Consider the following 20,416-nt stretch of genomic DNA (forward strand, 5'->3'; position numbering starts at 1 on the left):
GGGCCCATGTACCTGGCATGCACAGACATGTGAAGCCTCCAATCTTATCCAGACAGGTTGCATCGTTCTGGCAGGGGTCGGAATGGCACTCATTGATGTCCATCTCACAACGAGGCCCTGCATAGCCCTTCAGACATTCACAGTGGAAGGCACCATCTGTGTTCACACATTTTCCTGCGTGCTCACAAGGATTGCTATTGGCTGGAAAATACAAGCACCAATTATTGGGATCAAAGTACTTTGATGGAGTTTCCACAAATGTGGATTACAGAAGTAGGTCTGATTATTACGGCCTAAGAGCCAAGCCTTTAATAATCAGGTTCTTGATTTCTAATTTTCTTCCTTAAAAAACAAGGAAAGAAAGGAAAGGAAAGGGTAGGGGAAAGGGAAAAGAAAGGGCAAGGGAAAGAAAAGGAAAGACAGACTAGGGCAATCTCAACTCTTTTGCATCTCTGCTGTTCGTTTCCCCAAACTGTCACCAAAGTAGGGCTTTCTACTAAGAAGCAGGTACAGACCTTCCACATATTCAATTCTCAAAAGAGAATATATGTTTACACTGAGAAGTCATCAACAGTGGACATGTAACAGGAGAGATCTGAGGTTTTGCTTCTGTCTGAATGCTTGCTGAGCTCGACAGACACCATGAGGAATAGGAAAGGTTCCACATACTCACCCATGGCACACTCATCCACATCTTCTGTACAGTCAGCCCCTTTGTAGCCTTGGGGGCAGGTGCAAATATACTGCCCATTCAGGGGGTTGGTATCACACAGTGCCCCCTTGTGGCAAGGATTGCTGATGCATGCATCATCCAGATGACATAAGAGACCTGTCATAGGGTGGAGCAAGGAGAATGAAGAGAAACTGTCTCTTACTTGAGGAAGAATTTTCTCTTTCATGGAGGAGGGAAAACCTTATAGTCACCTCACCAAAATCCAATATGGAGATTTACAGGCAACTTCCCCTTTACCTAATCCTACATCTTAGGGATGTGCTGCAACTAACAGCAAGCAAAGAGCTTCTGCAGACAACCCTGGTGCTCTGACCCTGAGCTCTCAGCAAGACCTCTCCTCAAGGGTCTAGTCATCTACAGGCCATAAAGTGAGACGGTAAGACGATGAAGATATCCTTCTGATAGTGCTGCCAGAATTAGCAAATAAAAATAGAGGATGCCCAGTTCAATTTGAATTTCAAATAAACAAATAATTTTTTGCCATATATTCCAAATATTGCATGCACCTTAGATCTTACTTAGCAACATACTTTCCCCAAATAATGCTACCTGATGATCAAGGGCCACCGGTATTTCACTAGCCTCAGAAGGAAAAAAACAGCTGAATATCATCAGCCTGTACTAGGGCAGCCTTTTAAACAGTGTCAACATTCCTGGCTCAAGTGCCCTCAGGACTCTGAAGGTATTACTAGGCCCCACGTTCTGTGTAGTTCACATGGGAACTGGATTTTCCAGTCTGCAATTAGCTTAAGAACAGGTAACCAAAGCTTCTTACAAAGCTGGAGGTGGGGCTTTTGGAAAGGCATAGATATACGAACACTTCAAAAGTGCTGGGCACAAAGTTCTCTCAGTTAAGCTATCTTCTTCCTTCATATTCCTCCTTTCACTGCTCTCTACTCCTAGGACCGGGAGCTGTTAACTTGAGAGGCTAGAGCAATGTTAACTTTGCAGTTAGTAAAATTCCTCCCTTAGAGGAATATTTTCATAGACACTGAGAGCTGGAATGCATTCAAATACTTCTCTCCTCCCAACTCCTTCTGAGTAAAAGGTCTCTTCTCAAAATGAAGTCTCTAAATCCATTTATTAGTAATTTTGTCTTAATTTTCGAGAAATTAATCTTAATTTCTGAGGTGTTTTTCGCCTAAAATCTTGAGGTCAACAGATGCTCCCAAGGCAATAGTTACTTTCACTTTTGGGGGGATGAAAAACTGAGGTATACAGACTTGAGATGAGAGCCAAAAGTCCTAAAGAAGAAGACTTAATTCATAGTACTTTGGCTAGCAATTATATTTCCAGAACAGTCTTGAGTAACACGTTCCTACAGATGCTAATTAAAAGGACACAACTCAGGGAATGAATGAGATCCCGAATGCTCTCTGGCCCAGTCCCTGAACTCCAGTTCTGCCCTGCTGGCCTTACCTGCCTTTCCTTCTGGGCACATGCAAGAGAAGGAGGCCACACGGTCAATGCAGGTGGAGCCTGGAGTGCAGGAGGCGAAGGCACAGTCATCAATGTTCTCACTGCAGTCATCTCCACTCCAGCCATTAACACATACACAGCCATAGCCCCCATTGCGGTTGGTACAGGTGCCCCCATTCTGACAAGCATTAGGTTGCAGCAGACACTCATCCACATCCTCTGTGCAGAACTGTCCTTTGGGGGAAAAAAGTGCCTTTGATTAGGGCTCTTAAGTCTCAAAGGATTAGTACCATACCCACACATTCTTCACCCTCATGTGACCTGCCTGAAATTAAGGCAAACAGATCTCCCAGCAGACCAGGTCTTCACATGAATCTTAAGGCTATCATGAACCATCCACATGATATTTAATCCAGGCAATGGAAACTGCTATTCCTAGAAATACATGAAAATTAACTCAACCTATCAAAGAAAAGATAAGTCTTGTAGCATCCTTGACTCAGTTAAATCCCTGGGACAATGAATACGTAAGTGAGAAGAGCAACGGAAGAGAGTGTATGAGATGAGTAAGAAACAGAATGATGAGAAGGAACCCAAAGGTCAAAATGTCAGGGCAGTTGTTCTATATCCTGACTGTATCAATGTTAACATCCTGGTTATGAACTGTACAACAGTTTTGCAAGACAACGTTACCATTGGGGGAGACTTGGTATAGGGTATTTCTCTGTATTAATTCTTACAACTGCGTGTGAAACTATAATTATCTCAAAATAAAAAGTTAAATTAAAAAATAAAAGGGTAAGTGCAGGTAGCGAGAAGAGATGAAGGACAATGAAAAGCCTTGGTAAACTGCAGAGCTGAAGGGCAATACCAAAATGATGAAACTGGAGCAAACTGCATAGCCTGAGGCACCCAACCTTCAAAGATGTGGATTTGTGGAGTTAGATGCAGAAAGTTGACTCAGTGCAATAGAAGATACAAAAAGGATCAGTTTGATCTGCCTGAAAAAGAGCAAACTGAAGGATGATACACAAGACCACTTATGGATATAATGCAGGTCACTACAATAGCCAAGGATGGGGGGCTATGGCAAAGGCTCTCAGGCTCCGTCACAAGGAACAAAAGTGTATCTTCAACTTATAAGCAAGGCATCTGTGATTAACAAGCATTTTAGTGCCAGACCACCCAAGTTATAAAACAAGTTGATGAATTGTCCTTATTACTACCGGTTTAATGAGCTACCAAAGGGAACTCATACTCAGATCATCTGAATTCTCTAAAACACAACAGGACAAGTGGCTAAAATGCAAAAAACCTCAAGGTGTCCTTTAAGTCTATCTTTGTTAAAGAACTCAATGAATAATTAAAAAAGGCATTCTGAGAGCCTCTTAATGAAAAAGCACATGATGTTTATACTCTGAAAATGCCACAGCATTATTGAACAATAATTCAAGGGGCTCAAGTATTTTCAGAAGGGCTTCAATGTACCCAGCTGTGTAGCCTTCATAATAACAGAGGTTAGTTGTGTCTGATCTCACCTAACTGACCATCTATTCTTTACCCTTATCTACATATATATCCATTACACAGAACTGGGAGCACTCTATTGTACTTATTTCATTACACATCCATCTCCCATCACTTGGCTACAAGCAAGCTCAGTTCAGGAATATTTTTTCGTATTCTTAACCTAAGATCCCACTGCCTAGGATGGCAGGATGGGTGTGTGGGCATCTCTGGAACTCTGTACTCATCACCCTCCTTCTGTGTGCTTCTCCTCACCCCACTTCAACCATATAATTATTTTTTTTACACATAATTCTCGAAGGACCCACCATGTCTTTTTTTTTCCTAAAGATTTTATCTATTTATTTGACAGAAAGAGAGGCAGCGAGAGAGGGAACACAAGCAGGAGGAGTGGGAGAGGGAGAAGCAGGCTTCCCGCTGAGCAGGGAGCCCGATGCAGGGCTCAATCTCAGAACGCTGGGATCATGCCCTGAGCAGAAGGCAGATGCTTAACAGCTGAGCCACCCAGGCACCCTGAGCCACCATGTCTTTACATGATCATGCCCTCCTACTCTAGCTGACTGACCCAGGATGGGCATCTGATACAAGCTATATCACTGTGTCCCTTTTCTAAATTTTTGGATTAGGGACTCTTTGACACATGGACCAAAAGGATAAAGTGGCTGGTGACAGACAAAGTGATAACAGTGAAATCAGAAATGCAGAGAAGAGAAAAGCAGAATCATGGCGGCATTCAACTTACTGGTTCCAGCTTTTCCTGAAGCCTAACTGCTCCTAATGAGAGATGGCCCTTCCAACAGGTATCCAATATTTCAGATGGGTCTCTGTCAACTGCAACCCATAGTATTAACTAATAAAGACTGAATGAGTGAGTGAGTGAGTGAGTACATACATTGGCAATCATTTCCCCCAGGGCAGATGATGTCATTTATTACAGAAAGCTTTTCTCCCTTACTATCCTGGCAGAAATGCTACCTCAGAGTAAAGACAGATGTGTAATTAGGGTACAGGTGGGATTTAGAAATGAAAACATGACTAAGAAGTAGGGGAAGAGTGGCTGTAACCTGGAAATTACTGAGAGCCTTGTCTCTTACACTTAGGCTAACTCAAATATCTATGCTACCCTCAAACCAAACTTACTTGCTGACTGTGAGCAATTTTGATGTTATTTTTCTTTTTGACTGGCTCTGTGATAATTCTAAGACACTGTGTGTTTAAAAATATCTCATATATATTTCTTATGCAATATAATATCCAGACACTTAAATATTGCAGTAAGACAGACTAGGTAAATAAAACAATGCTTGGAATGGAAATTTGGCACCCTTGGGAAAGGAAACCAAGAGTCATTGCTTGTCTGCTATGAACCAGGCATTGTGCTTAAGCTGTCACAAAATTTAACTCATTTATAGTTGAGGAAATAAGCTCAGAGAGGTAAAATAACCTGCCTAGCAGGAGGCAGGAAGTGCAGAAGTGGGGTTTAAACCAGAGCTGCCTGCCCCTAAAACTCTTAACAAAGGGACGCCTGGGTGGCTCAGTTGGTTAAGAGTCTGCCTTCAGCTCAGGTCATGATCCCAGGGTCCTGGGATGGCGCCCCGAGTCAGGCTCCTTGCTTAGCAGGGAGCCTGCTTCTTCCTCTGCTTGTGCTCTCGCTCTCTTTGAAAAATAAATAAATAAAATCTTAAAAAAATAAAACTCTAAACAAAGACTTGAGGTATGAGTCTGACTACATCAAAACCATCTTTGTGTGCCTCAGTTTCCCAAGTGCACAAAGGCCTAAGGAAGTAGAGAGGATGAAGGAGGAAGGGGAGGATTAAAATCATTACTCACGTGATCAGATTACTGGAAAAACTTAGGACTCAAAATTACTATCCAAAAATCAAAAGTACGTACAGTTCACAATTTTTTGAATGAAGATTGTTGTTGAAGATTAGAACACCTGACAACTGTGTATCTGTTAGATACTGTTTGTTAGAGAAATCAAATCTAGAGAGCCAAAAGCACACTAGCTCATAAATTATTTTCTACAAAATGGATCATTTTTTCTCTAAGATTCAGGCACATTTCTCCAGAAAAATATTCCCTCCCAGGCTCATTTCTGCCAGAATTTTTTTTTTCTCTTCATTCCAATTCTAACAACCAGAATGAGGAAAATTGTAACCTGGGTGGCTACTATAAGTGTTTGCTTCAAAAATCCCAGTGGAATGTCTGCTAAGATACTGCACTTCCTTCATGCCACCACTTCTCAGCACAGGAAGAAATCAATGCAGAAGACTAAGAATAAGAAACATAAGGGCTGGAAAGGTAAAGTAGCCTTCCCAAGGTGATAAACTAGTGAGAGCACTGCCATTCAAACCCAGATCAGTCTGACTCCAAATCTACTGCCCTTCTCACTGCAGCAGTGTTAAGTTTCCAAGCCTTGGTTTTGATCAACAAGATCTGCAGAATAGGTCCCTGCTCCTAGGGTCTTAAAGCACACCGAGAAAGCATAGAAGCATGCAACAATTAAAGAACACCCTTGGAACAAATGAATAAAGGCAGAAGATCACTAACTATTGAAATAGAGTTTATGGCGATCATCCGGAGGGGCTGTTCCCACTACTCTATGACAAGAAAGCGTAAATCCGGGCTGGAGGGAGAAGGCTCACTGAGGGTGGTAGGGCTAGGTCCTGAAGACATCCAAATTACTGAAGGGTATTCTCTGGCTGGGGTTTAAAAGGAGAAAAGGCTGGAGATCATTGAAGGCTTTGAATTCTAGTATGAATTCTGAACATGATACAAGTAAAGGGGAGCTATCACAGGCTCATGGATGGGGGAAAACATGATCAAAACTGCATTTGGAGATTAGTCTGCCAGTAGAATATAGGAGGGACTAAAAGCAGATGGCTCTCTGTTGGTAGAGAGAGAAGGAGAAAGAACTAAGTTATGAGCTACCTAGCATATAAATGCATCTGGTAAAAAGGGAGAGCGGTGTTGTATCCGTGCCCTACCAAGCTACTAAATCTTCCACCCAAACAAGTCTCAGCATGGATATCACCTGTGTCAACATACAAACTTTGCTAGTGAACTCCCAAAACATGTTGCACAAAGTTCAGTTAGGCAAGTTTTTAAGGGCATCAATTATCCCTCTTAGTAATTTCCACCTGCCAGATATTGCAGGCTACTGCCATTTAATGTTGACACTAAGACAGTGGGCTATTAGGCCCTCCCCATTTCCTATCAGCAAAGGAGAAAAGAAATAACTTGTTTTTAGCAACTACTTTCTCTATTGCCACCGTGAGTCTGGGCTAACTTGGTATGAAGTGTCACACTACCAACCTTACCTAATACCTTAAATACCTGGAGCCACCCATAGCTCCTGATAATTTTCTGGCTGATCACTTTTGCCTCTTAAATACCCTCAAATCCATATCTTCCCTTCATATATTTTACTCCAGACACAGTGACTTACTGTTGGTTCCTTAAACATTAAGTTCTTACTTACCTCAGAACCTCTGCATATCCTAGTCTCTCTGCCTCAAATATTCCTCCCCCTCTTATTTATACCGCTAGTAACTTCTCATCCTTTGACTTCTAACTTAACTAGATCTTCAAATTCACATCTCCCCAATTTTCTCCACCATTGCACCTATTCCATTCAATCCATCCTGCCAACATCAAAAGTTGTACTTTTATATTTATTTATTTTTATATTTACTTATTTATTATGTATAGTCCCTGTCCCTGTTAGACTACAAGCTCCTTGAGGATAGGAACCGTGTCTGCCATTCACCTCAGTTTACATATCTGGCACTTTATTAGGACTTGGCGTCAGTGGTGAAATAGACTATAATAGATCTTAGATTTAATCTAACATGCTCACTCTACAGATGAGGAAACTATGACCAGAGACGTGTAGTGACTTGTCCACATTTGTACAGCTAGCTGGAAGAATGTTAGAAATAGACAAAATTAAAAATGGAAATCATTAAGTGCTAAAAAGGATGTTGCGGGTGTGAGGTCATAGCAGATCAAGTTAGTCTTCTAAATAAGGAAAGGGACGCTGACCTGGCTGTTGAGAGACAAGGGGAAGAGCAAGATGCTTCGGCAGTGTTACTAATGAAGACAACACTAATAACCCACCAACAGAAAAATGAATATGCTGTGTTAGTTTTGTAGGAGTAGGTCACTTTCATGTTGATCTTTTCTTACTGCCTCGTTCTATGGTCTTAAAAACCAAAGGATGAATGCGTAAGATTATGGGCATAGCCTCTGGCAGTAAATAGAACAGAGTGAACCCAAGAGAACTGTACTGAAATGGAAACCATGACCTAGGCTTCATTAGCCTCAAACTCTAGCCCAGTGAGCCGTGGACCACTAAACAGATATCATTTATGAGCTGCAACACACTGGGATACAAACAGTTCATTATGGCTCTCTCAAGGTACCACAAACAAACCATCAATCTGACTTGGAGTAAAAAGTGACCGGGAAGTGAGAGGAGGGGAAAAAAAGAAAAGAAATGATCACTGAGCCTTAGCACTTTAGGATAAAGTCCTTACCCTTCCTAGTCATCTCTCAACTGTGAAGTGTGTGGGAAAAACTTTTATCACATCAATGGCCCTGTTAAGGGTCAACTCTCATTGCAACAACAATCAGCACCTGAGGAACATATAATAAATGAGCTTGGCTGACCCTTGCCCTGACCCCACTACCTCCTCTTCTATGGTTAAGTCAAGAGAATTCAGGCTCCAATATCTCCTTCCAGCCAGCAACCACCCAAGCTCCTGAGTGTGGAGTTCCATCTTTCCATATTATAGCAGAGCACTGTTCTAACCTCTGCCCTACCTTCTCTCTACACAGATGTTCTATTCCACTGCTGAAGTGAAAGAACAGAACACAAGCTTGACTATCCTACCCCTCCTGGGTCTAGATTGGTTGAAACATTTTGTATAAACACTGGAGTCTATAGGGTCTGCCCAATAAGGAAATGTGGCACTAACGCGCAAGCACACAAATGTGTATAAGAGGCCTGGAGGGTATGCAAGTGGCTAAGGGGATAATGCAGGAGTAGGGGGTAAACATATGGATAAATGCAAGAATCTCAATGAATGCCCCCCCAAACCTAGACACCATCATCTTTTCTATGACTCTTCTAAAGTCTGTTTTCCCTGTATCCTGACCAATATATTTCCTAAAGAATCACCAGAATGATCTCTATACAGTAGATCGTGCCACATGCCTGATCAAACCTTTTGATGACAAAGGGTTTGATAACTCCAGAGTTAGGATGAAATTCTAAATCCTATCCATGTTTTCTGCCAATCTCTCTAGTCTTTCCTTTGGAAACACCACTAGCTCTAGCCACTCTGGCTTTTTTTTCATTTCTCAAAATGATCGTAACCTTCCCCCACACACACACACACTCAGGGTCTTTGTACATGCTGTTCCCTGTGTCTGGAACACTCTTATCTCCACTCTTTCCTAACTAATTCTTACTCCCTGTCCACAGCTGAAATACCAGCTTCTCAAAGAGACATCACATGCCTACCCCCAACTCAATTCTGCCTATTAATATGCTGTCCTAATAACCTCTACTTTTCCTGAAGGCATTTATTACAGTTCAAAATTTTACAGATAGTTGTATGATTTATGTCTGTGTTCCTCACTAGACTGTAAATTCCATGAAGAAATGGGTAGTAGCTATTTGCTCCATCTTTGAATTCCAAGCACTTAACATGGTGCCCAGATAATAATATTTCTTGAGAAGTATTCAAAAATATTTGTTAAACAAAAGTTTATCTGTACCTGTCTTCTCTTTCTTAGGTCATTCTAATCCCAAAATAATATCATCTTTCAACTCATCTCCCTCACACCTTTAGGGTGTCTCTATTCTATTCATACTCCCAAAGTTTCCATTTTCCCCTTATTGACATCCACGGTCAATACCCAAACTTCTCATACTACCCCCTTCCTTACCGGCTAAACTCCATCCCATTTATGCCACACCTAATTCACCTTGCCTTTTTACTCTATGTCTCAAGGCTAATTCTACTCTATGGCGGGTACCTTCCCTCTTTGACTGAAACATAAGATTTCCCAAAAGACTACACCCTCATCGGCCTTCTTCAGTAGAGTCCTCATCTCCTCTTCTAATTGCCTTAATTTTTTTTCCACTTCTTTTTTTTTTAATGATATGTTAGTCACCATACAGTACATCATTAGTTTTTGATGTAGTGTTCCATTTGCATGAAGGTAAGTAGGCAAAGAATCAATGTTTTCTTTATTCCTTAATGCTGCTACTAACTTCAAACAATAAAAATTTATTTATTAAGCAATTTCTAGGTACCAGACTCTGTGATAAGTGCTTATATTGTTGTCAAATGTAATCTTCTCATATAATTAGACCAGTTTCACAGACGTAGTGCAGACCTGGTCCACACTGAAGAAAGATACTAAAGTATCTCAGGGGGTAGGGAAAAGAGACCCTGATAGAACCCAATAACAGCCCTGAATTTCAAAGGATGAGGCTAGGCCAGCAACAACTGAAAATTTTAATGTTCTCATTCATTCATTCAACAAATATGTACATACCATGTGCCAGGCACTGACCTATATACAGTGAAATTATAATGGTAAAGAAAACAGTTGTGGCTTCTACACTGTAAATAGGGGTTTTACAACCAAACCCACAATTATAACAGAGAGTGGTAAGTGCTCTAATGGATACAGGTTGCCTTAGGAGCATAAAGTAGGAGAACAGAGAATGATGTTCTGCAGGTCCGGTTAGGGATGATATGTTTCATTGGCAAGCCACAATTATGGGACCTAATGACAGCCCACATCAAGGCAAGTGCAATTTTTTTTTTTTTTGCATTTTATTTTCCTACAAACTTACCCCTTCAAACCACCTAAGGTTGCATTTATAACAAGAATTTATCATCCAAATATTAACAGTAATGGCAGCATTTGTCCCAGCATTTGAAGATCACAGTGGTCTCCTATTTTAACTATTTCTAAAGTTCTTTTATCCAGTTGTTCACTGCTACGTGATCCAAATCCAGATGACCCCTTAGTACCGAGACTTTTTAAATCTATAAAACAGACAGAGATAAGTACAACAGAATATCTTGAGAATAAACTCAGAAGTACGCCATGGGATGCTACCTTAAAGTCAGAATAACTTGCAGTATAGCTGAACAAACTTTAAATTACCATTACCAAGAGAGAGAGAAAGTGCTTTATATGTTAACTGGGTTGCATAAGAGTGTGTATATGTGTGGAAACATGTGTAGGAAGACACCAGAGTGGGGAGTATTTCAGGCAGAAGTAAGTGTATGTATATTGGTTTGAATAGAAGAGAAAGCATGCCTCATTTGAGTCAATGAAAAAAAATCAGTGTGGTTCACTTATAAGGCATGGATCAGGGGAGATACGGCTGGAGAGGGAGTTATGTACAGAGCCTTGGAACTCTATCCAAAGACAAGGAGGACCCACTGAAGCATTTTAAGCAAAGAAATAGCACGATCCCATCTGTGTTTCAGAAAGCCCACTCTGCTGCTGTGAGGAGAAAGGACTGAACTCCACCTCACCCCTCCAGGTCAATAGCAATTTAAAGCCCTGGGGAGTCCCAGGGTTCCTGTGGCCGCTATAGCAACGAGAGAGTCTGCAGTGCATCTGGGGCAAATTCCAGATGCAGCGGCACCAAAGAGCATCCAAGCTCAGCCACTGTATGGAGGGCAATGAACGCTCTGCCAATGCTGGATGTTCAGAAAGCTGACCCTGACACAAAGGCTTCTCCACACAAGAAGAAGAAAACAGTGCCAACCTTCAGTCCCCCTGCTAGGAGGCCCACACTCTGGTTCCCTCACCACCTTCTTGGGTTGCTGGGCTGTTAAACCAATTTACATAAAGAGCCCCTCACCTCACCGCAGCAGGGGTTCAAAAAAGAATCAACGGACTCTATTTACAGGCAAGCAGTTACTACCAGCAGAATGAGTAAAATGGGGGGGGGGGAAATGGGACCTATTAAAACATTCTGCAGTATAAAAGATGGAGAAGGTACCCCTTAAGATGCAGATAAAGAGCATACCTGTGAAAAAAGTTCCCTTCCAGAATAGAAGGAATTGGCTCTGTATTCTCAAGAAATGTAGGGAAATGTAGGTTTTAAAAAGAAATGAAACATAATACAAGATGTTGGACTCTGATAAAGAAGGACAGGCTGAGAAAAAAGCAGAATTACAGAGGACCTAGATGCAATGAGTAAATACTACAAAAATAAAAAAAATGCAATTCAAATAAAAATCAGAATCAGAAGCCATAAAGGACAGAACTGACCATGAAGAAAAATAAATCAGTGTTATAAAGGAAAAGCTTAAGAAGCTCTCATAAAATGCAAAGGAAATTAAAATATCAAGAGACAAGATCGTAGCTATGAGAAAAAATGAAGACCTAATTAAGATAATAGATGTTTCTGAAGACACAGAAACAAATTTAAAAAAAATGAAAAGAAAAGTCTTTTCTGAAGTGAAAATAGACCTAAGCTTGCAGATCCAAAGGGCTCAAAAGTGCTAAGAGAAAAAATAATAGGGATATACCTATAGCAATACTGGTTAAATATTTTACTTTAAAGAAAGAGGAGAGAAGGGAGAGGGGAGACAGCCTGACTTGTCTGATGTCGGACCTCCCTATAATGCTCACAAGATGCAAAGGAACAATGTCCAGGAACTTGGTAAGATTGACTTGTGACTCAAGAATTCAGTTTCTAGACAAGATGCCATTTTGTATGAAGGCAACTAAATCAAAAGGTATTTTTCAAATATCTAAGAGCTCTGAAGATATGCCAACATGCAACTTTTCTGGGAAAAAAAAAATTACTCCAGGATGTATTCATTTGACTGAAAAAATATATCAAAATAAAGAATCCAAGAATGAAAAGGTTGTAACATAAATGTACTGGTAGTTAACACAAAACATGTTACATATAGAATTAAGTCCAAAATATTATAAATTGGATTATAAAGCAATGTAAATATCAAGAATACTTTTATAAGAAAATGCATAAAATTTTAAAATTCAATAGCAATACTATGGTATGAATTTTTAAATCCCAGATCATATAAACAAAATCTGAAGAGTGAAAAGAAGATGTAAGAGAACCAAAAGTAGGCTTATTCCTTTTCTTAAGGAAGAGGCAATTAGTACATGCAGTTTCACTTTTGACACTAAAAAAATAGAGATGGATTCAAATCCAAATTTTTCTAAACATGTATACCTTTTTAAAAACACGAAATACTATAATTTAAATCATCTCACCTCTATCTGTTATCCTCATGGACCACATTCCACCTCCTTAAAAGGCTTAAACACATGACTTAAGATCTTCTTACTCTTTCCTTTCCCATCTCCCATGATATTAATATCTGGGTTGAGGTCACCCAGGCCAAGAGTTCTTTACTTTTCTCAACAGCTTCCACATCCACTCCATATCACAAGCACACTCACATTTTGGATCTCATTATGAAACACTCATTGTTCCAACAGCAAGATCTCAAATTTGGTACTTCAGCTCTGACTGTAACCTCCCATCTCCCTCTTCCCCCAATCCCAACAACCATTTCACCTAATTATACCCCACTAACACTTGTAAGAGTCAAGCCCTCCTAAGTAACCCAATTCTTTAACCAACCCCTTCTAGCTGCCTTAACTCAGTCTAGCCAAGGGTCTATGGTCAGTCACATGAAGTTTCTGTCCCCTGTAGCTACTGCCCTGCATTTCTCCCTCTTTTAGCTGTACAAAATCTTGAATAAGTGATCTATACCCACTCCTGCTCTTCCTCCTTCCTCAACATCCACTTTTTTCTAATTTAACCCTTTGCAATTTGGAGTTCTTCTCTCTTTAATATTAAAACTACATTTTAGAAGATTTCCAACGACCTCAAAAATTTTGATTAACTCTTTGCAGTTATCATTCTTATTTCAGTCTCTTGTTTGTCATTCATTCAACAACTACTATTTGTTAAAATTGGTCCCAAGAATGCCAAAGTAAGTAACAACACTCCCATCATCCAGAGGCTGAGAGCCCCTAGGGTGAGGGAAGTATATAAACCAGGAACAGTGGTAAAACACCACAGATGGTACCAGAGAGGTATGTAGAGCTGAGGCAAGGGCCCAGTCTTAAAACGCAGCCACTGGCTCAGGGATGCTGTCATGGCAGAGCTCCTCAACTCACACACATCCCTTTCTCTCACCTTCCTTCTTTGGATCCCTTTCCTCCTCCATTTTCTGAAGTGTGGACATTTCTCACAATTTAGGTCCAAACTCTCTGTTCTTCTCACACAATGCACTTTCCCTTATAGACCCGATACATTCCCGGGGCAACCAAAAACAAGATCTAAAATCTGAGTCTAGAGCTCCTACCTCTAATCTGATGTTAAGTGCTTTTCTCTGGGAAACTCACCTCAAACTCACCAGCATCTCTAGCCCATTGCTCTATCTCTGTCAATAGAACCCACATTCTCTCATTACACAGATTCAAAACAGAAGTTAACTCTGCTCTATTTCCCCCTTCATCCAACCAAGTACTTAGACAGCCCCTAATTTCTATCCATGTCTTCTCTCAAACTCATGTTCATTTATAGTTTCTACCTCCTACTGTGGTTATGTGTAGACTTTCTTTTTTCTTCTTAGTGAATCTGACCATCCGTAAAAGACAAGAATTGATTAATTTCTTCTTTGTGTCTCTTATATCATCCAGCATAGTATATTGTATATAACAGTGAAATATTCAATAAATATGTCACTGAAGCTACCTTACAACAATTCTGCGGGGGCTTGAAAAGCCATGGAATGAAACTAGATCTTGCCTGGGATGTAGCCAAAGTCAGACACTGAGTCATGGACCACAAGAGCACAAAAGATCCCTCAGTCTCACCTCCTATATTTTGCGGGGGGGGGAGGCTATCCTAATCACCCATCCCTGTTCACACCAACATGACCACTCATCAACTCTGAGACCTTTAGGATGAGGATGCTTCAGGTTAGCACTCTGGCAGTCTGCCCAACTGATAGCAAACTGAAATTGGGTGAAGCAGAATTCCAGAAAACAGGCTTTTATCAAGTCCTCACAATCAAGTTCACAGCAGAGAAACTGAAATGGGAGATGCATTTTCCCATTCCCCCATGCAGAATACAAATGAGAATACTTTTGCAGCCCCAGATATAAATAGTTTCCACTCTCAACCAAAAGCCTCCATTCTTATAGTATTTAACAAACAGAAAAGCGGTTGTAACAAAAACCTCATCCTAGAGAACAGCTTGTCACCAACTAGAGGCTAGACTGAAACAAGGCATCTAGTTCAAAATCAAAATACTGCCATGAAAAGACTCCATTCCCAGACACAGGAGCTAACGCACCACCTCTGGCAGTATGTACTTGCTGATTCATGCCAAAAAATTTTTACTGAAATTGGAGCAACCGACAGTACAGGGAATCTTAAACCAACTCTTTGGGCTCATCAGTTATAAAAGGAGAGCTGAGAGAAAATGTGGTTGGTTTTATTTGACTCATGTCCACCTAACTTCCATTGTTCACTTCTGCTTAGCATCCCAAAGCACTATTCCAAGCCCAAGCTAAAATTACATTTCTGGGTTAATAACAAGCACAGGAAAATAAATCACGTCTGCCCTAGGAGTGAACCCAAACCAAAAGCTGCCAGAGAGGAATTTGTGAGTTGAGTTTAGAGGCAACTTTAATTCTGAAGGAAATGAACCTTTAAAAAGAAAATTCAAATAACAATCTATGTAGACAAAACATTAATCTACACTGCTTTAATTAATTTGGGAGCCTTTTATAACTTTTTTTTTTTCTTAAGTGGATATCTGCCAGAGCAGAACTTCTCTCATAAAATGGCTTGAGGCCAAATACAGTAATAGTAAAGACTTTTGTGCTCAGGCTTCATCAAATCCTTAGGTTTATTTCCATTTCCTAAAGGAACATCCAACTACTCAGACATCTTTATAACAAAATTCCTATAAAAAAGTAAACCATTTGCCCAACTCCCAACACCAATTTCTTTCTTCCACCTGGGCTTTAGTTCATCCAGAAGAGTGGTAGATTTGAATACTGTTCTAGATGGCCATGTCAGGTGAAAAGACTAGATCAGAACACAGTTCTGTCCATAACTGATGTGGAAACCACACCACAAGAATGCCAACATGCTCTCTTCTAGTGAAACAAACCCAAGGTCCCCTGTACAAATAGTTGCAAATCTATCCCTCTACCACCCCATATCAGAGAGGATACTCCTACATAGTAGCAGCAGTGCTAATACCTATAGAACATCTTCATTTTCAATTTAAAATTTTCTGGTAGCACTTAAAAGAAAAAGAAACTGATGGAGTCAACTTCAATATCATATTTTATTTAACTCAATATATCCAAAACACTATCATTTTAGTATATAAACCAATATTTAAAACATTATTAGTGAGACATTTGCCTTTGTTTTTCATACTAAGTCTTCAAAATCAGGTATTTTACAGCTGCAGCGCACCTCAATTCGACCTGTCACACTTCAGATACTCAATAGCAAAAAATGGCTAATGACTACCATATCAAACAGCGTGGATCTGGAATGTTTTATGTGATAAGTGCAATTTACAGTTGTAATTGTAATTTATAATTACTATTAGATATAATTTAATTTACATGATAAATGAGAGGCTCAAAAGGTTTTTAATTGCACCATTTATTCTCCCAAATACCCCAATAAAGTAACTAAGAGATGTTAGTTCCATGGATAGCAAATAAAGCCTTCTGAAGAAAAGGAAGCTGACTCATTTATCCCAAACCAAGCCATGAAAAGACTCGGAAAAAATTTCTGGTCATCTTGATGCCCAGAACTTGCTACTAAAGACCAAACCTTCTCTGCATATGTATTTATAAAACAACATAGTACCTATCAGGCAGTCTCATTAAAAACTTATAAATATAATGCTAAATGTTAACTACACTGGAATTAAAATACAAAACTTAATTTAAAAAAACATGGCAAATTCACAAATCTCCTTTACTTCAAATTGATATCTAGTTTCTTCAGCTATATAATCCCATCCATTCTTTTTCAGATACCTGGAAAATTCATTTCTTTCCTAGTAGACTAACTCCAACCTTCTTTTTCGATTGTCTCAAAGCGAGACAAAACAGTTCATGCTTCAACTCTATAGCTATGAATTATAGGGGGAAGTCTGAATAAAGTTGCAATAAGGCTCTTGGATATAGTGAAAAAATCTCCAGACTGAATATAAAATATTCATTCGATATTGACTTCTAATTTCCAAGTATCCAGGAAAATTTCTAAAATGGGAAAAAAATAAAGAATAAATCAACACATCCTAGAATAATAAAATTATAAATTGAACATTGTCTATTAAAAAGATTCAAAATCCTTAAAAAATAAAAAATAAAAAAGGACAACCCACAGAGTCAATTTGTATAGAAAAAGACCACAGATTTGAGCACAGACTTGGGGTTCAACAAAGCTAGATTCAAACCCTAACCCAACCACTATGTGCCTTGAGTAAACTGTTTAAACCTTTTGCACATCCACCATCATCTGTAAAAAGGGTATTTAATAAACTCTACCCCTAATACGGTTAACACAAAGATTACACAAAATAAAACACTGTAATTAGCACAGTATTTGGTTACTAATAAACATTAGTTAACTCCCAGCCCCTAACCCCATTCATTTCTTTAATTTGTACAAAGCAGAAAATACTAATCTGAATTTATAGCTCTGATATCAATAGAAATAGGAATGCTATGACTCCCAATTTTTTTTCTATTCTTCTCAGAATGAGGTGAGGGCTGGGATGGTGAACAGTTCAGCTGTATGATACTGAAAACAAAGGTATAGAGAGAGCTCTAGTAACTGGTATCATCAACAACAGTTCAGTCATCCTATAACTCGGTATTTCCCTCACCTCAAGAATATAATAATGCCAATATTAACAGGGTGAGCATTATCACTGAGGAATGTACAGTGTAGTAAAGGAATCCAGAGGAGAATACCTAGCTCAGCCTGGAGAGGTCACAGAAAGTTCCTTGAAGGAGGCAGCCACTTGACCTGAGCCAGGCAGGCAAAATTGGTGAGGACAATAGGGAGAGGAATAGAGAAGGGAAATCTGTAGAAAAGGAATGGTGTGAGTGAAGACATAGGATGCAGTAGATACAGGAGAACTGGAAGCAGTTCTTATTGTGTTGGATGCATGAGAAGACTGGAGAAGCAAACAGGGTTGAGACCAGGAAGGAATTCATATAGCAGAGGAAGGACCTCGGACTCAATCCCGTTAGTGATGGGGATAGCAAAAAACAAGGCTGCTGCTGGAAATCAAATAATTGGTATGAGTGAAAAAAAGGAAGGAAATCTGTGGTGGGAAACCAAAGACTGAGAGTCACTTTAAAATACAGCAGATCAAAAGAAATAAATATTGCCACATTGAACTTATCCAGAAATCCGCCATTCTTTCTAGAAAATACAAAAACACACGGAGAAAGAAACATGTTATAAGGACTTTCATAAAAAGAGGTACTTATTAAACATCCTGGGGTAAGAAATTTTGATAAAATATCATTTCATTGGGAAAACTTTCCCCAAGATTACACCTTCCTAATTAATATCAAAGCATAAAACGGAGTATAGCATCAAAGAAAATTCAGCAATGCAATCACAGTATCATTTAATCTTCATTGGCATCAGAAGCCCTAATACCATGTACAACAAAGGAGAGATTAGGATGGAATCAAGCTCCTACAAGCATCTCATCCAGCCCAATACCACTGTAAGGACCATTAAAAAAGAGAAAAATGTAAATCTTTCCAGTTATTACTGTCATGTAATGAACTTCACAGTAATTTCTTTGAGTTGAAAAGAAAAATGGCCTCTGGAAAAAAATCTACCAGAGAAATGGCAAAAGCTAAAGAGAAGAGAATATGACAAAAGTGCAGAGTGTTGGGAGTGAAGTCCTAGGATCAAGACACCAAGAAGAAATTCTAGGGAGGTCCAATTCTAGGGAAACCCAGTGGGAAAATATTAAAAAGGACAGCCTGGAGATTAAAATCAGAAGTGTGTGCCCTTCCAGGAAATATTACTAAAGTTTAAACCCTTTTAATCTTTTTCTATTCATAGTGTACAGCTCTAAAGAGTACTCTAAATAATTAGCTCCTACAGATAAGGGAAAGCAATTTGGAGATTCTAAAGAACACCAGGTAGTAATGGCAGCAATCGAACATCCCTCACTGGTGCTGAAGTTTCTTATTTTTTTTTTTTAAGATTTTATTTATTTATTTATTTGAGAGACAGAGAGAGTGCACGCTCAAGAGAGCACAAGTGGTGGCGAGGGAGAAACAGGCTGCCCATCGGGCAGGGAGCCCGATATGGGGCTCAATCCCAGGACCCCGGGATCATGACCTGAGCCAAGGCAGCCAAGTAACTGACTGAGCCACCCAGGCGACCCTAAAGTTTCTTCCGTATAACATTAACTTATTCTTGGGTTTCCACATTAAATCATCGAGTTCTCTCAAAAAGGCTTAGTTCTTAGTCACTTAATCAGTTCTTAATTGTTTCCACTTTCAGTTAGATAAATAGATATAAACAGAAATTAGAACCAAATGCCTACATAAAATCACTTAACTTTCAAAAATAAGTGGAAAATCTGCGTAAGACAACATCAGACACTTCAAGAGGTTGTAAAATTAAGCAAGACTAATGTCTGAGGCCTAAAAATCTATTCTTATCCTATGTGCAAAAAGGGATACATGGGGCGCCTGGGTGGCTCAGTCACAGGGGGTTTGCCTTCGGCTCAGGGTGTGATCCCGGCATTATGGGATCGAGCCCCACATCAGGCTCCTCTGCTGGGAGCCTGCTTCTTCCTCTCCCACTCCCCCTGCTTGTGTTACCTTTCTCGCTGGCTGTCTCTGTCAAATAAATAAATAAAATCTTTTAAAAAAAAAAAAAGGGATACATAAAAGGAAAAAAATAGAAATGTAGATGGGTGTCATAAAAATAATGTCATCAAGGGTGCCTACTCAACCCTTTGCATTATTATAGGACATGGCAATAAGATGAGATAGATTTCTGTCCATGAATAAGCTCTGAACTCTTGTAGTGTGTATAACTTATATTTTCACTTTTTAGTTGGAAGAAAGAAGAGTATTTTAATAGCCTTTCATATAATTATGATTATTGTTTGATACTATGCCTAAACCTAACAAGTTGTAGTTTCTTTTTTCCCCCAGCTTTACTATTTTTGACATACAACATTGTATAATTTTTAAGTATACGAATGTGAAAAAAATATACAGTGTGATGATTTGATATATGTTTATATTGTGTGTAGCAAAATGATTACCACAATAAAATTTGTGAACACATCAATTACTTTCCATAGTACCTATTTTTTTTATAAGTGTGGTGAGAACATTTATATTTTCATAGTTAATTGTGTTCTTTTCCTTTCAAATATGTATTAAGTATCTGCTATATCCTAGGCAATGTGCTGCTTTTCCCATACCTCAGAGTCTATCAGTAATGCTCTTCTCCCGTATCTGCCATAGCACCTTAGCATGGTGCTGAGGTACTGAGTTCAGAGCAGTGGCCCAATAAATACCTGTGAAAATATTTTTTCTTTAAGAGCATAGGAGAACATATGGGGTTAGCACTATACCCAGTAATGTAGCACAGAGACCCTTGCAAAA

General features: G+C 39.5%; 1 protein-coding gene and 1 pseudogene across 3 annotated transcripts in view; one reads left to right on the forward strand and one right to left on the reverse strand.

Annotated features, from left to right (window-relative positions):
- The window catches only part of NOTCH2 (notch receptor 2), a 168,785-nt gene that overhangs the window by 52,974 nt on the left and 95,395 nt on the right, over positions 1-20,416 (reverse strand). Inside the window, exons 6-8 of one of the 3 annotated variants that reach the window (XM_034654188.1) lie at positions 2,153-2,386; positions 674-829; positions 13-201 (exon numbers count right to left, since the gene is read on the reverse strand). In XM_034654188.1, coding sequence (XP_034510079.1) covers positions 13-201; positions 674-829; positions 2,153-2,386 — 579 coding nt within the window. Of the gene's footprint in view, positions 1-12; positions 202-673; positions 830-2,152; positions 2,387-10,458; positions 17,015-20,232; positions 20,329-20,416 lie in introns of those variants that run through there. The other 2 variants (XM_034654189.1, XM_034654190.1) reach the window with 2 other exon arrangements.
- Positions 10,456-11,438, forward strand: LOC117796604 (annotated as a pseudogene).

This window comes from Ailuropoda melanoleuca, chromosome 2 (genome assembly GCF_002007445.2).
Source record: "Ailuropoda melanoleuca isolate Jingjing chromosome 2, ASM200744v2, whole genome shotgun sequence".
Lineage (NCBI taxonomy): Eukaryota > Metazoa > Chordata > Mammalia > Carnivora > Ursidae > Ailuropoda > Ailuropoda melanoleuca.